General features: G+C 38.0%; 1 protein-coding gene across 9 annotated transcripts in view; it reads right to left on the bottom strand.

Moving 5' to 3' along the window:
* Positions 1 to 15,747, bottom strand: part of DMD (dystrophin) — a 2,273,580-nt gene that overhangs the window by 467,124 nt on the left and 1,790,709 nt on the right. For all 9 annotated transcript variants that reach the window (XM_046672830.1, XM_046672828.1, XM_046672833.1 and 6 more), the window contains one exon: positions 2,301 to 2,490. In XM_046672830.1, the coding sequence (XP_046528786.1) occupies positions 2,301 to 2,490 (190 nt within the window). The remainder of the gene's footprint in view (positions 1 to 2,300; positions 2,491 to 15,747) is intronic.

Here is a 15,747-nt window from a genome sequence, read left to right as displayed (position 1 = left end):
ACTTTTTGCCTTCACACATACTATAGAAAATTCCTTCTGTTCAAAATAAAAAATTCATCTTCAGAGGGAAAAAAAAGCAAACCATTTAGCTGAAATACAGAAATTGCATGTAATCTAAGGCATATAGTGATATTTACTTTCAAGCTGGGCATGTCCATTTGTTACTTTTAAACCCCAGTATCTTGATTCAATTCTGCCACTCGAAATGTGCCATTAACAATAATCAATAGTTTCACTAGAGTTTTTTTCTCATGCCATCTCCAAATCTTTCATCAAAAGACCATTATTCAGCCATCTAACTGAAAATCAGAGCTGGCTATAAATGTCCTTCCTATCTATGCAATGCAGTTTCAACCTCAGGCTACTGGAATTTATAGAAAACACAATATTAACTGAGAGGGAATGAGAAAATTGTCTCTGTTTTAAAATAATGTTGGAATCTTAGTTAGCCCGACTATAGCCAAGGGGAAAATGATATGTCTAAGGTTTTCAGGAACTCTAAGGGAGTTTCACGTGGCTTTTAAGAATAAATACATTTTTATGAGTAATACAGCATAAGCTAAAGAAAGTTTCCTCGGCATAACTTCCAAATGTTTTTGAAAGAAAGATCGGAAATCTAAACACAAAATCTAGTTTATTCTCCATTCTTCCATAGTAAATACAGCTATGAAACATGGCAATTTCTTTTCTTTAATGATTCAGAATCTTGTGGTTTCTCAGGATTAGGAAATCACATAGGAATTTCCATTGTATAGTACTGAAGATATAAACATAAAATGTATAGGAGATAGATGGATATACCTTTGCATCAACCAGACTTATGCCCTAATTGAAGGAATGTTTTATTAAATCCCTATTATAAAATTATTTTGAGTCATGGGACTATTCTTTATTTTCAAAGTATCTGCTAAAAAAATCCATCTGAAGTTTTACTCTTTATTTACCACAGCTGATGAGAATATGTGAACCCACATATTTGTTAAAATTCTAGGATAGCTTTATGGATAGTTCCAAGGAGAAATAAAATTTTATTTATGAAAGATCATAAGTCAAATAAGTTACAGCAGAACACTTCTAACCAGTCATTTAAGAGTGACCAAAAAAATCCAGCCTTGCACTATTTTTACATTCTCAAGCCACGGGCGATATCTGTGAAGATAAAGTCAGGTATTGTTCTAAATAAACTACCTCCAAATGGTCAAACGAACTCAACATACATTGTGAAGGAGCAAGTGGGGTCCAAGGAGAATGAGCAAGCAAGAACGAGGAATCCAAGGGCCTGTAAATTGCCACTGTGAGCTACTCTGTGCATAAGAGAGGCAAAGTAGATCAAATCTCACAGCAAAACAGAAAAAAAGGAAGAGAGAACAACGAGGAGGGGAGGAGAAGAAACTTGGCTTATTATGATTTGATTTTGGAATTATTTTTCAACCTAGGATATGCTATCGTTTTCTTCATCATAATTTAAAAATATGAGCAAATGAAGTTAGCCTAAAAAATTGATATTATTCTAACACTCCAAACTTTGAGATACTAGAAAAGTTTTTATATCAAGCCAGAAAACTCAACTGTACATCACAAAACTCTAATAGTTCACGAAAATTAAATCAGACACTGAAATTAAACTGGAAGAGTCTTCTTGAACTGCAGAATATGATTCTCACCAAGAGTTCATTTAAACACAACTACCCTCAACTTTGTTTTTCACTGTTTACGCACAGGAAACTTCATAGCAACAATCTTTGTTTCTAGGAAAAACAATTGTCTGAATATTGTATGATCATTAACTATGACAAATTTATCCATCTCATTTTGATTTTCACAGATCATGTTAGAAAGGAAGCTACAAAATGCCAGATTAACATTTCAAAATGTATTTGAAAGTAATGAAGGGAAACTGATTCAGTTAGCAATGCTAAATAAAACAGACAATTCGTACAGATGCTTTCCCTGTAAAATATTAAATAAACACTCAAAAATGGCAACTTCTTCAATCGAATCAACCAATTCCTAATTTATTTCTCTGAGCAAAGTTTCTCCTTGACCAAAGCTCTGGCTCTAGGTGTGAGTTTTTTCCTGGTCAAAAACAAGTACTGTTTCGAGATGGGGGTGTTAAAAGAAATAAGAAATGACTTTTCCCTTCTCCCTCTGCCTCTGTCCTTCTTGCCCAAATGCTTAATATATCAGGCCATACAAAACAACTATTTTATTTTGTCCTCAGTATATCAATTACGAGGACAAATGCTGGGCATTGTTCACGTGGATTCACAAGAGCGCTAAAGGAGAAACGCTTGACTTACCTGCCATTGTTTCATCAGCTCCCTTACTCCCTTGGAATCTTCTAGGAGCCTTTCCTTATGGGTGGCATCCTGCAGGACATTGGCAGTTGTTTCAGCTTCTGTCAGCCAGGCAAGAAACTTCTCCAGGTCCAGTGGGAACTGTTGCAGTAATCTATGAGTTTCTTCCAAAGCAGCCTCTTGCTCGCTCACTCTGCAAAGGAACAAACGTCCAGATGCAATTCTCCTCAAACATCAGAATGGCGCACCCAGTGAGCCCCATGAAAAGAGCAAGGATAAAGGGACTAAATTATGATATAGCAATAAAGGGGTGAGTTGTTGCTAAAACTCTTCTTAAAAGCAACAACAACTAGAAATAGCATATGTGTGTGTGTACACCCTATTATATATATATATATATATGTATATATATATATATATATAGGACTTTTGGACTTTTGAAAATTCATATATGAACTTTCAAAAAAATCTTTTGTTAACTTCCTAGTTTTTACCGGTCAAATTTGGAAAGCTTGTTTTAATATGCTACAAAAGTTTAAGCTAACTTTTAAAGGCAAAACCCTAAAATCCCTATACCATGGTTATCTTTGATGTCACCTCAGGCAGGAAATAAGGGTTAGATAGGCAAGCAAAGACAAGAAAAATGCAAACCTAGAATAGAAAGTTGAACACTGGAGGGAAAAAGAGTAGGGGATTGGAGGGCAAAGGGGAATAAAAAGACTACAAGCAGAAAAATAATATATTTCATAGAAACCATGGTACCAAATATCAATTTGCATAACACTAAACTAATATGTTCTCTTAGTTCCGACTATGGTGTTCGCTTTCAATTGCACTACCTGACGGTCATACAACTGAGCATATTTTCCAAAAGAAAAACTCTACGTGCAATGGACAAAGTAGAGCCTAAAAACCAGACAGACCTGGGTTCAAATCCTCATATTGCCTACCAACTGTGTGATCTGGCAAGTTGCTTAACCTCTCTGATTTCTGAGTTTCTCATCTGCAATGCATACCACTGTGATGAGAAGGCAAATACAATAATGCGTGTAAAGCTGAGTGCCTCGCAGATGATATACTTACACATTATATTGACTCAAAAATGTTAGCTCCCTCTGTCTACACTCCATTCTCATTTCTCCAGTCTTTTAGAAGGGGTGAACCAAATTCCCTAATGACACAAAAATCTAAAAAAAGATTATTCATATTTTCTGACAACATATATAACGCATGCATTGTGGATACAGGCACCTATGCCCTCAGTAAACATCTACATAATAATAGCGCGGGGGCGGGGGGGGGGGGGGGGGGTGGAAAATTGCCTTAGGCAGTAACAGTCCCATCTAAAAAGATTCAGGTAAATTTTGTCTGCAGTGAGGAAATTAGTACTCTATTTCAATGCCATATTTGCCTCCTATTACTACACAAACACTTTCTGGGATTAAACATAAGCTAAAAATGGATTTTAAAAAATTGAACACTCGAATATGATACACACTGCTTGTTAAGATGTGATGGTCCATAATTATGCAAAATTGCAATTTATTTCAGCAGCAAATTTATCATGGGATGTGCAAACCAGGCAATAAACAACTCCTGCCGAGCCAGCGGCAGCAAAGCCCTGGGAAGAGCTGTTTATTCATCATGGGTGAGGTTTTCGCTGAGCATACAGTCTCCACAGTGGAGTTTCGGCGCTCGTACTGGATAAAAATCTTCCGTCTGCATTCACTGGTGGAGGGGAGAATAGGGCTATGAGGATGCAGCGACTGGAAAAAAAGGAAGCATTGCCCTAAGCTATTTATCAACTCCTAAATAAACTTTAATACCGCACAGCTGAAAGGTAGCTTGGTTTTCTGGTTGGGCAAATCAGTTAAACCTCTTGTAGCTCAAAGGCTAACCTAGACTGCTGGGTCCCTGCCTGTCTAGTTTTCAGGCAACTATCAATGCAGGCAGACATCTCAACATTATTATTTATTCATTTATCTTTTAATTTGTGCATGATTTAAAAATTCAGAAACATTGTAACAGCACTGAGAGTCTTCATGTCACAATCTCGCATGAAACGTACAGGTTGAGGCATATGTCACTGCTGACATCTGACTCTTTCTGACCTACAAAAGCGGCAATTTCATCCAGTTCAAGCTAGTATTTCTCAGTTGGCTTGCGCATCAGACATCACTAAGACTTACTCTATCTCCAGCTCAAAATTTGGGATAGAAATAAGCTGTCACATTCCAGAAGACAAACGCAGGGTTAGACATTGACATATTTTCTAACAGACTCCAATTCTACACAAAATAAAAGAACAATATGAAACTCACTCACGGCAGAGTGAAGCTTAGAGAATTAGATCCTGTGCATTTTATTATCAGCTTCATCTTCATGATGAGCTGTACTTGATGCATCTCAGCTCCTCCATCCTTAAACTAGAAACACCACTTACCCTCCGCTTCCAGAGATGGGAACTAGTAAATAACTTTCAAAGAGATACTTGTAAAATGTGATGCACATAAATCACACGAAAGGGTTCTACGGAAACAATGAGATTTCCAGCCAAATCCTACCAGTGAGTTTGCTGCTTTGTAAATTAGGCCCTTAGGGGAGAACAGCAACTCCTTCAGGACAGTAAGGTACCATTTTCCTAAACGATACCCTCGTGGTCAGAAATACAGACATCAGGCTGAATATTTTCTAATTTGGAAAATTCAATGGCAGCAGCAGCAGAAAATCTCTTCAAACGAACTCCTTCATAGGCCTCTTTGATCAGAGGTGAGATTATTTCCTGCTTGTGTGGGAGTTTTCAGGCTACGTCCTTTCTCCTGAGATCAGCCTACATACACTGAATTCCTAAATTTTAATTGTGCCAAGTCTGGATTAGAAATGAGTCAAGGGTACTTGTATGCCACATTTGTGCATTCAAAATTGTTCTGAATATATCTCATACTTTTTAATTTTCCATAACCATATGGCTTTAATGGCTTATATGATAAATAAAAAATGAGAAATAATGAGTGTCATAAAGAAATAAAAAAAATTGACTTGCAACCAAACTAAAGATCATGAACATGGATTATTTTTTCAATTCCTCTGCCCAGGTTATCAAATTATAGACTCTGGAGAAAATTATGCTGAATTTTAAAAGTAACAATGACCAGATATGAGAAATAATAATAATGCTTTACAAATATAGTCTACTTTTCAAAATACTTCTTTACATAACAAATTTTAATAATCAGCTACTCCAGCTTTATAAGGTACAAAAATGGCTGAGAATTTGGTGGAGTAGGGAATGGTATGGTGACATCAAAAGGTTTTCTTTCTACGCATAAGGGCACCAGAAACCATTCTCAGTATGTACATATGGGCAGTGTGGTACAGTGGTTCGCAAAGTATGGCCCACGGACCAGCACCATGAGCATCATCTAAGAACTTATTAGAAATGCAATTTCTCAGGGCCGGCCCAATGGTGTAGCAGTTAAGTTCACATGCTCCGCTTTGGAGGCCTGGGGTTCACTGGTTTGGATCCCGGGTGCGGGCATATGCACAGTTCATCAAGCCATGCTGTGGCTGCGTCGCACATATAAAGCAGAGGAAGATAGGCACAGATGTTAGCTCAGGGCCACTCTTCCTCAGCAAAAAAAGAGGAGGATCGGCAGCAGATGTTAGCTCAGAGCTAATCTTCCTCAAAAAAAAAGAAATGCAATTTCTTAAGTCCTACCCTACACCTGCTAAATCTGAAACTCTGTGTGTAGAGTCCAGCATTTTAACAAGCCTTCCAGGTGATTCTGATATACGCTAAAGTTTGAGAACTGCTGCTGCTGGAAATCAAACTTTGAGAACTACTGGTGCAGTGGCTGCTATGCTGGGCTGCCCAGACGCCTCTTCAGGACTGAAATACATTTGTCCCAGCTTCTGGGAAAGCTGCTGGAGGCAGGCGGCATCCAATGACTGGCTAATGTGTGGCTATAATAGTTATATATAATAAAATATAAATATAAACGTAAATATATATAGGCCTTGCCCCCTTGCTCCTACTCAGGACAGGAGGGGAGCGGAGGGGAGGGGAGGGGAGGGAGGGAGAGAGGGGAGGGGAGGAAGGTTGATTGATGTTGTGGTTGCAACTGCACTGAAGCCCAGCTTCTCCTTCCATCCTATCCTGCTTCCTTCACTTTCCTCCCATCACAGGTGGTAACCCTGAGAGCACGCTTCAATAAAATTCCTGCACATTTATCGCTTTCTCAGAATCTGCCTTCTGGGGAATCTGACCTGCTGAATTGTCATACCAAATAAGGATTTAAAAAGTATACTTTCTTAAGAAACGTATGTGGAGAAATACTTGCACAGATTGTGGTCTCCAAAGGGAACAGGACAGAGGAATCTCACACAGCAATCGAGCCTGAAGAGCTCCACACCTTTGGTTGCCCTTTAAGGAGACCTATAGATAATGCAGAGTTGCATTATCACCAGTTAGAAGCAAGAATTTATACTGAAGGGGCAAAGGGCTGGAGCTACAAAGCTCAGTACAGCCCTGCGCCTGCCCAAGAAGGTGATCATCCGGAGACAACGCTGCATAAAGAGGAAGAATCTCAGAAGGCATGTCTTCAGCATCTCCATTTTCTTTTTAAGAACTGATTATCAGTGAGGCAATCAGATGAGTAATACTTGGATCTGTCACTAAACACACACACACACACACACACACACACACACACACATCATAGTATTTCTGAATAAATCTCTGAGACTCCAGATTGTCTATTAAGTTGAACATGACCAATTTCTTATAGGTCAACCTAATACATAAAAAGCAAAAGGGAAACTTACTACTTTCCAAGCCAAGGCTGATGAGCTTAACTGATGTATAGACAATATTCCACTGTTACCTACATGGATGGACAATACTCCATTAACGTGCTGCAGGACTTATAATCAAACAGAAATAAACACATCGAATATTTTTTGGGAAAAAAAGGCTGAATCTGATATAGAAGGCTGTTTTGCCCAGGTGTTTCTGTAAGTGTGACAAATTGGGGAAATTCACAGCATTCAGTCTTCCGCCACATGACACTTCCATCTGTGCCCTGGTATTGTCATGGAGTAACCAAACAAAATACTCTAAATCTTTCCTTCCCGGTTTATTTGCATTTTAACCACTATCATTTCCTGTGGTGTTTTTACGGGAAGGATTACAGGATAACAATTTTTTCCTTTTTTGCTTGTTAGATATAGGTCAGACAGAATGAGCACCTCGGTAGCATCTGGACTTAGGACCAAATGGTTTTTAGCAACATCGAACACTAAAATTCTCTGTAACCATAACAGTCTCAACTAGTTTGCTAGTGAATAAATTACATTTTGATGTGTTTTGTTTTAAAAAATAAGTTTATGTTGTATTTTCCAGGGGCAGCTAGAATTTTATTACCTATGGCTATACAGCAGTTTGTAGAAAGGATTCCTTTCAATCTCTAGCAATTCTATTAGTAATTTGCACTAATGAGAAGCATGACTCTTAAGCAAAATCCTTCAGTAATGTTTGGTGTAGCATCCCAGTAGTTCCCTTTCTAGGAACAACTCTAAGACTGTGGCTTTATCCATCTTTGGGCAACATCTCCCTGGAAATATGACTACAGAAGGCTTGTGGCAATGAGGGGACATTTCTCTTTTCTCTTCTGTTTTCAAACTGTAAAGAGAGAAATATACTTGGACCTTTTAATTTAACTATTGACACAGGGTGACAGAGGAAGGCTCCGAGGTACAGCACAGAAAATAAATTTTTAAAGCTAACCCCCATCTAGCTCTTTAAATGTTTCGAGTCCTATTCAGACTTATTCTCACATCATTGCACAAGGTATTCCCAATGTTTTCTACCTATAGTCGGCTTCTGTTTTTCTTTGTATGCTTTTCGTTGGACATTTCATTCCCTCTGAATGGCTTCAACCTTTGCACAGAATAAATTTAAATTTGAACCTCATTCTTGGTTCCACATGCCTACCAAAATCTCCTTCATTAAGCCATCCATGCGTCTATTCCACATTTATTATGTGCCAGGATTTATGCTTGGTGATGGTGACACAAAAGTCAACGAGACATGGACTTTGGCATTTAACACATGCGAGTCTGGTGGAGGAGAGAGGCAAACATTTAAGTATAGTCACAATGTGATTAGGGCTATAATTCCTTTGGATCCCTACCAGTAGCTCAGATGTAATGCGCATCACACTGTTTTCAAGAACTTCTATCTCAATTTGCCTAATAAGTGATAAATCTATCTTTAAACATTTTTTTGCCTTTTCCTATCAAAGGAAGAGGGGATCACCTAGCTGGGCTTTATCTTCAAAACAGTGAGGGATGCTCAATACAAGTTTGCCTAATTGAACTGATTTTCATAAAAATAAGAAACCTTCTAGATATATGGTACAGCTTATCGCATGTTTCCTTTTGCTGTTGGCAAGTTGATTCTGAGAGAACTGTAAAGACTTTGCCAAGGCTGCACACAAATAAGTGGCAGAATTGGGATTATAGCCCAAGTCTTGGGTCCTAGAAAAATTTTTTGAACTCTGAAAATAGATACTGATGTCCACTGCTCTCCGATATAGTCATTGTAGTAAAAGAAAGAAAAGTACAGGGAAGGCTACGCCAGTGAACTCTGGCCTTCATTTTGGAGCACAAACTTAACTATTTGTTACTTTACCATAAGCAGGGTCACTGAAACACATAAAAACCTCCACAGATGGGAACACACACAAGCAGAAATATTCTCCCACCTTAACTACAGCAGAAAGATCTAGCTGGTCTTCGCTTCAAAACAAAGAAATCCATTTTCAATGCAAATTTGCTGTTCACCGACATATGAATTAACGAAGTTTTCATCCCCTCTCTCCTGAGTCTGGTACTAAATTACTCAAACTCTCCAGAGTTAATTGGAAACCACGACCTAAATGTTCCCAAAGTATTGCTGATTAGTTCTCAGAAAACTCATTCCCTTCTTTCGTCACCCCAGACAACACAGGATGACTTTTTAACATGTGCAGAAGCAACACACTTGCACAAAAAATAGATTAGTCCTCTTACGAGAAACCACAGCTTTGAAGCTATCCATTGAAACGTCAATGATACAGATGTCTTAGTAAAAAAACGTTACCTAAACTTTACCTTTAGATAGTAAGAGAGTATAGGCATTATCAATCATGTAAAGAATTTTAAAATACATATTCCATCTCTTTCATCTTTTTCCTACTCTACGAACATTTTTAAAATTGAGATTTGCACAATATACCATTAGGGAGACAACCATAATTATATAGTTTCCTAAAACCATTGGGATATTTCTGAAAAGAAAATATTAGGAGACAGCAGTAAAAAATGTACTTTCTACTATCCTTTGCATTACTCATTTCATTTGATTTGTGTTTCTGTCATATACCACTGAGAAAAATTAGTTGATAAAAGAAGTGTACAAAATATTATGAACGGGTGAAATACTCAAAATATATGTATTTTCCCATTTTGGATTGTTAACAAAGAGATTAACAATCTTTAATCGCAGATGTACATTTTTTAATTTTTCTACTGATGCAATACCTAAAAGGTACTATTTGAGGAAATTTAAAAATAATGTTGGGAGTAATTGACCACATTTGGTTTGGTTCATATACAGAGATTCAAAATACTACTTTGGATATTTATGGAACTATAAAAGATCTTCAGAAAAAATGCAGTTACACTACCTTCTAGATAAATACAAACTTAGAATAGTGGTGGGCTTCTAGTTAGACAGAATTTCTACTCTAAATAAATTCTCAATGATCTGTATAATGTGAGTCCTTAAGTTGGTTTTTGTCACTTGTAGCGTTAAGTTCTTTAAAAGATACGTTTCCTAATGTTGATAAACTAGATGGAGTAGCTTTCTTCTCTTCTAAAAGGTTATAGGAAAATTAGCATAGAAACCATAGCCTGGGCTCATCTCTTGAAAGTTTCACAAGACTGTACAAACAAATATGCATTCCCATCTGCAATAACTTCGAGAGAAACAGAAGAGTAGATTGTTAAATGTTGATACATAATATTCATAAGACAACAAGGCAGGTTGGTTCAGTTTTCTAAGATTAAAAGGCAAACATATAGCAGATTCCCCTTAAAAGGAAAGAAGTGGCTAAAAACATATCATCAACAGATAGAAACTTACAGAAGAGGTCCATCAATGGAATTTGTATTTGTGTGAAGAAAAAAATTATGATCCCTTTGCTTATCATCTTCAGCAGCCATCTAAGAGCCCTATTAGGATCAATACTGCACTTTGGACTTGAGGTAGGCCTGAGGATTTTATTCGAAAAGAGGGCATTACAGGGGCCGGCCCGGTGGCACAGCGGTTAAGTGCGCACGTCCTGCTTTGGTGGCCCGGGGTTCGCCGGTTCGGATCCCAGGTGCAGACACGGCATCGCTTGGCAAGCCATGCTGTGGTAGGGGTCCCACATATAAAGTAGATGAAGGTGGGCACGGATATTAGCTCAGGGCCAGTCTTCCTCAGCAAAAAGAGGAGGATTGGTGGCAGATGTTAGCTCAGGGCTAATATTCCACCCCCCCCCCCAAAAAAAGAGGGCATTACAGTCAGTCATAAAATATTTATATTCTTATGAAATAATAAGAAATTATAGTACCTATGATTGCAGCATTCTCACAACAGTAACTTAATAAATGTTTGCTAATGATACAGAGATTATCTGAAGTCTGTATCTTTTGAGAAATGTTTTACATATAAAAATATCTAACAAGAAAATCAAACACTTCACATGTTTACTAGAAATTTTACAGTAAAATACATTTTTATAAGACTGACTGAGAAATGAAGTAACCATTAATCTCTCAAAGTGATTAAGTCTTGGTAGATTCTAAAAGAATTGCCCTTTTAATTTTGAAGCCCTTTTAATGGCCCAGATATGATTTACAAGACTTGTAAATCAGATATGATTTATAAGATTTGTAGAATTACAAATAGCTTGAGCTAATTAAAACTGATGATGAAAATAAAGATTTAAAGTTTCTTGCTTTCTTACTTTTAATGACTAGGGGGAGAAACTGCATTTAAAAGAACTAGATACTTTGAAATGCATTGGCGGCCTTTTATAAGATCAATTCAAATTTGTGAAGAATGGTCTTAAATTAAGGATTTTCCAATTAAAACTACAACACAAAAGAAATGAATCTGAGAGCTACAAATTCTTTCAGGAATCCTCTTACTTATGAATGCACCACTTACAAAAAGTCCCTATATGCTCCTCCTTCATTTTCATCCTCCTCCTCCTCCTCATCATCCATCATGATCAACTTATTGTAAACTCCTTCAGGGCAAGGATTCATACCACAGTTCCTGGTATTTAATAGACAGGTAATAAATTCAAATAAAATTAATAAACCTACTATCAGGGGCTGGTCTGGTGGCACAGTGGTTAAGTGTACATGTTTCGCTTCTCAGCAGCCCAGGGTTTGCCGGTTCGGATCCTGGGTTCAGACATGGCACCAGTTGGCACGCCATGCTGTGGTAGGCGTCCCACATATAAAGTAGAGGAAGATGAGCACGGATGTTAGCTCAGGGCCAGTCTTCCTCCGCAAAAAGAGGAGGATTGGCAGCAGTTAGCTCAGGGCTAATCTCCCTCAAAAATCAATCAATCAATCAATCAATCAATCAATAAACCTACTATCAACCAGGCACAGGTTCTAAAAATGAGAAGGTCACAGTCCTTTTTTTTGTGCTAAGGAATATTTGCCTTGAGCTAACATCTGCTGCCACTCTTCTTCTTTTTGTATGTGAGCTGCCACCACTGCATGACCACTGGCAGATGAGTGGTGTAGGTCCTCACCTGGGAACCAAACCTGGGCTGCCAAAGCGGAGCACACCCAACTTAACCAGCAGGCCACCAGAGCTGGCCCCACAGTCCCTTGTTCTTAAAAAGTCTTACAAATCAAAATTACTTCTTGATGTGAATTTATTAAATAATCATTTATATCCATAAAGAAATTTAAAGTTTATACATTGCTTTCACATACATTATTTCAGTTGAACCTCATAATAATTTATAGTTATCATCTTTGTTTGTTAGAGAAAATTGATTACATAGTAGACTATTATTCAGTTATAACAAAGATGTTTAAAAAAGAGAACGAGCAATGCTGTGACCAAAATTGTGTTTTGCTTTGTAGAATTGTAGATATTAAATCTATGGTGCTTGTATCTTTTATCAAGTTGTACTAGCAGTGAAAGTGAAATGGTGGACTATTTCATTAGGCAGTACATTGCATTTAATTGTCAATGAGTGAATTTCTGCTACTCTTACATGAAAACAATGTATTTTCTTTTGAATTTTTATTTTTTTAATTTTTAATTTACTTATTTATTTGTTTTTAGGAAGATCAGCCCTGAGCTAACTGCTGCCAATCCTCTTCTTTTTTTGCTGAGGAAGACTGGCCCTGAGCGAACATCTGTGCCCATCTTCCTCTACTTTATATGTGGGACACCTACCACAGCCTGGCTTTTGCCAAGCTGTGCCATGTCCGCACCCGGGATCCAAACCGGCGAAACCCGGGCTGCCAAAGCAGAACGTGTGAACTTAACTGCTGCACCACCGGGCCGGCCCCTCTTTTGAATTTTTAAAATGCACTCCTGCAATGTTAATTCAAAGTATTTTTTTAGGTGCATTGCAAAAACAGAGGGCACAACAAACAATAACTTCTCTCAAAATCAACCCATTACTTTGGCAAAATTTTCTGATTGCCTATAAGCTTGATCCTGGTCCAGACATATCATGTACTGAAAGGGCCTTAAAAGTCATCTTGTTCAAGCACGCATTTGGCTCTATCAGGCAACACACTCCTACCCTCCCTGCTTTGTATCACCCATAAGTTTGAATGGGCATCCCCTCTGTACTCCACTTGAGTTCTGTCGAAAACATCCCGTGTGGGGGCTGGCCGGGTGGCGCAGCAGTTAAGTGTGCGCGTTCTGCTTCAGCGGCCCGGGGTTCACTAGTTCGGATCCCGGGTGCAGACATGGCACCGCTCGGCAAGCCATGCTGTGGCAGGCGTCCCACGTATAAAGTAGAGGAAGATGGGCATGGATGTTAGCTCAGGGTCAGTCTTCCTCAGCAAAAAAGAGGAGGATTGGCAGCAGACGTTAGCTCAGTGCTAATCTTCTTCTTCAAAAAACCCCCAAAACATCCAGTGTGTCAGTGATGAGAACAGAACCTTGTGGCACAGCACCAGAGATCTTCCGTCACCGCTTACCACTGATCTATTAATCGACATCCTTTGTGTAAAAGCATGAAATGGTTTCTAAACTCTTCAATTTACCTTGCATCTAGCCAGTATTTCTGCAACTTATTCACAGAATATAATGAAAGATCTTGCCAAATGCCCTGATGAAATGCAAATAGACTGCAGCATTCTGCTTACTTACCAGTCTAAAATTCCTTCAATGTACAAAATTATTTTAGCCTCAAACATATCAGTAATATAGGTTTTATTTATCTCTATACACGTATGCATTTGTGTTTATTTTGCTAAATTACCTGGCTAATCTCTTTAAGGAATGGGTTCCTCTGTCTCTTACACCCTCCATCTAAGCAGCATTCATCGTTTTAAATGACTTGGGGAAGTATGGTAATATCTCCCGTGATGTTTATATAGAATTTAACTGCATTTGTCAACATCTAGTTAGAATGCAATTAATACAGCTATGGGAGGGGTGTCATCATCACTCTTTTGGGGAGACCATGCCATTCAATAAAGGTGTTAGAAACAGATTATAACTGCAGTTATTATTACAGAATTTTTAAAGACTTTGCTAGACAATCCAGCAGATCTTCAATGTTTGCTCATTTCATTCAATCTTGTAAAAATGGCAACTGTGTCACCAAGGAATAGATTAGGTCCTCAGAGAACATTGTTATTTCATTAATCCACAGATCAGTTCTTGTCTGGAAAAATATTGAATCAAGTTTTACAGACCACACAACACAGGCTTTCTGGAACTTGAGGGAGGAACGGTGAACTAAGATTGAAGAGTGTTACCGGCATTCCATGGGGCGGGGTGGGGGTGGGGCTGGAGATGGTAGACTTCCTGCACAACAAACTGTCCCAAGTCCCACAGCACTTTTGAATGTCCCAGTGGACGCTCATATAGGGGGAAACTCTGTTTATAAACACCTGAACCTAGAACTTAACTCGATTTTACATATAAACATAAAATACTTCTGTCAAGGTTTTAATACACATTGAATTTTTCAGAAATGCAACTGCCATGAAAATCCAAGGAAAATTTTACTTTGTGTTGTTAGGAATTTTGCCAAGGGCTGCTCAGCATTTTGGAAATTTACACTGTGGATGGTCAGTGTTGCTCACGGCATCTGAGTCCCATACAACACACTGGTGTCATTCTGCATTCGTTGATATTGCACTCCTAGTATAATCATCTAAAAACTTCACTTGTGTTCTAGTATGATCTTGAGTGAATAATTGCCTACTGAATAGCTGCATAATATTTTATTATAAATGACATATTTCTCTTTAAAATTAAAGTCAGGGCATCATTTGAAAAAATTGTGTCTATAGGTAGGGTATATTATCTACGAATTTTGGTTTATGATAGTAAAGAAGGTGTTACATAGTAATTGTTAGAAAAGAAAGGGGGGTGGCATTGAATCTGAGAAAGTTGAAAACCAATGATAGAGAGCTACAGGGAAATTTCAAGATGAAGGGTGTCATACTGAAAATAAATAGAATTTTTAAAGGAGCGAATGAGGATATTTTCCCCCTGTGCATCCAATCCCTGATCCTCACAGCTCCACAGAGAACAAAATCACATTTTAAAAATTGCTCTTATATGGCCAGCTGTGACTACCGGTGAACCTGAGGTCTACTTCATATACGAACCTGAATTAAAAACAGCCAGCCCTTTAGTCAGTTCAGAGCCCACATTCTTGATTACATTTGACACAATAATCATCATCATATCTTAAGACTCAAATCAGCCTGACATGCTCGACTCAGGGCTGCTTCTCCCAATTAGCTGAAAATTGCAGCCCAGCTGAGCTTCTAGGGAATAAGTTTACATTTACAATTTCGCTGTGGCAAAAAGGCAGCGAACGTGACGGAAGGAGCAAATCGACTTTCTAACTTAAACGAGAACTACTTTATTTTAAGTTCACCTAACTCCGGTAAACCTGTTTTGACAGGAATGAAAAAGTGTAAGCTTTTTTTGTTATTATTTTTTAAAAATATACACAGCTTAAGATAGCTTGAGTCAGGACTAGAAAGGAGAAATAAATACATACTATGAATATTTCTAAAAATTATTTTCCGAATGAGAGCTTTCAGAAGGGACAGTCTTTTTATGTAAAAGATATATTCAAAATAATTTGCAATTAATGGATGGGTGTATATTATTTGAAAGCAAAAAGTG

The sequence above is a fragment of the Equus quagga genome, chromosome 10 (genome assembly GCF_021613505.1).
Source record: "Equus quagga isolate Etosha38 chromosome 10, UCLA_HA_Equagga_1.0, whole genome shotgun sequence".
Lineage (NCBI taxonomy): Eukaryota > Metazoa > Chordata > Mammalia > Perissodactyla > Equidae > Equus > Equus quagga.
The sequence above is the reverse complement of the archived record's forward strand: the minus strand, read 5'-3'. Positions and strand labels throughout refer to the sequence as shown.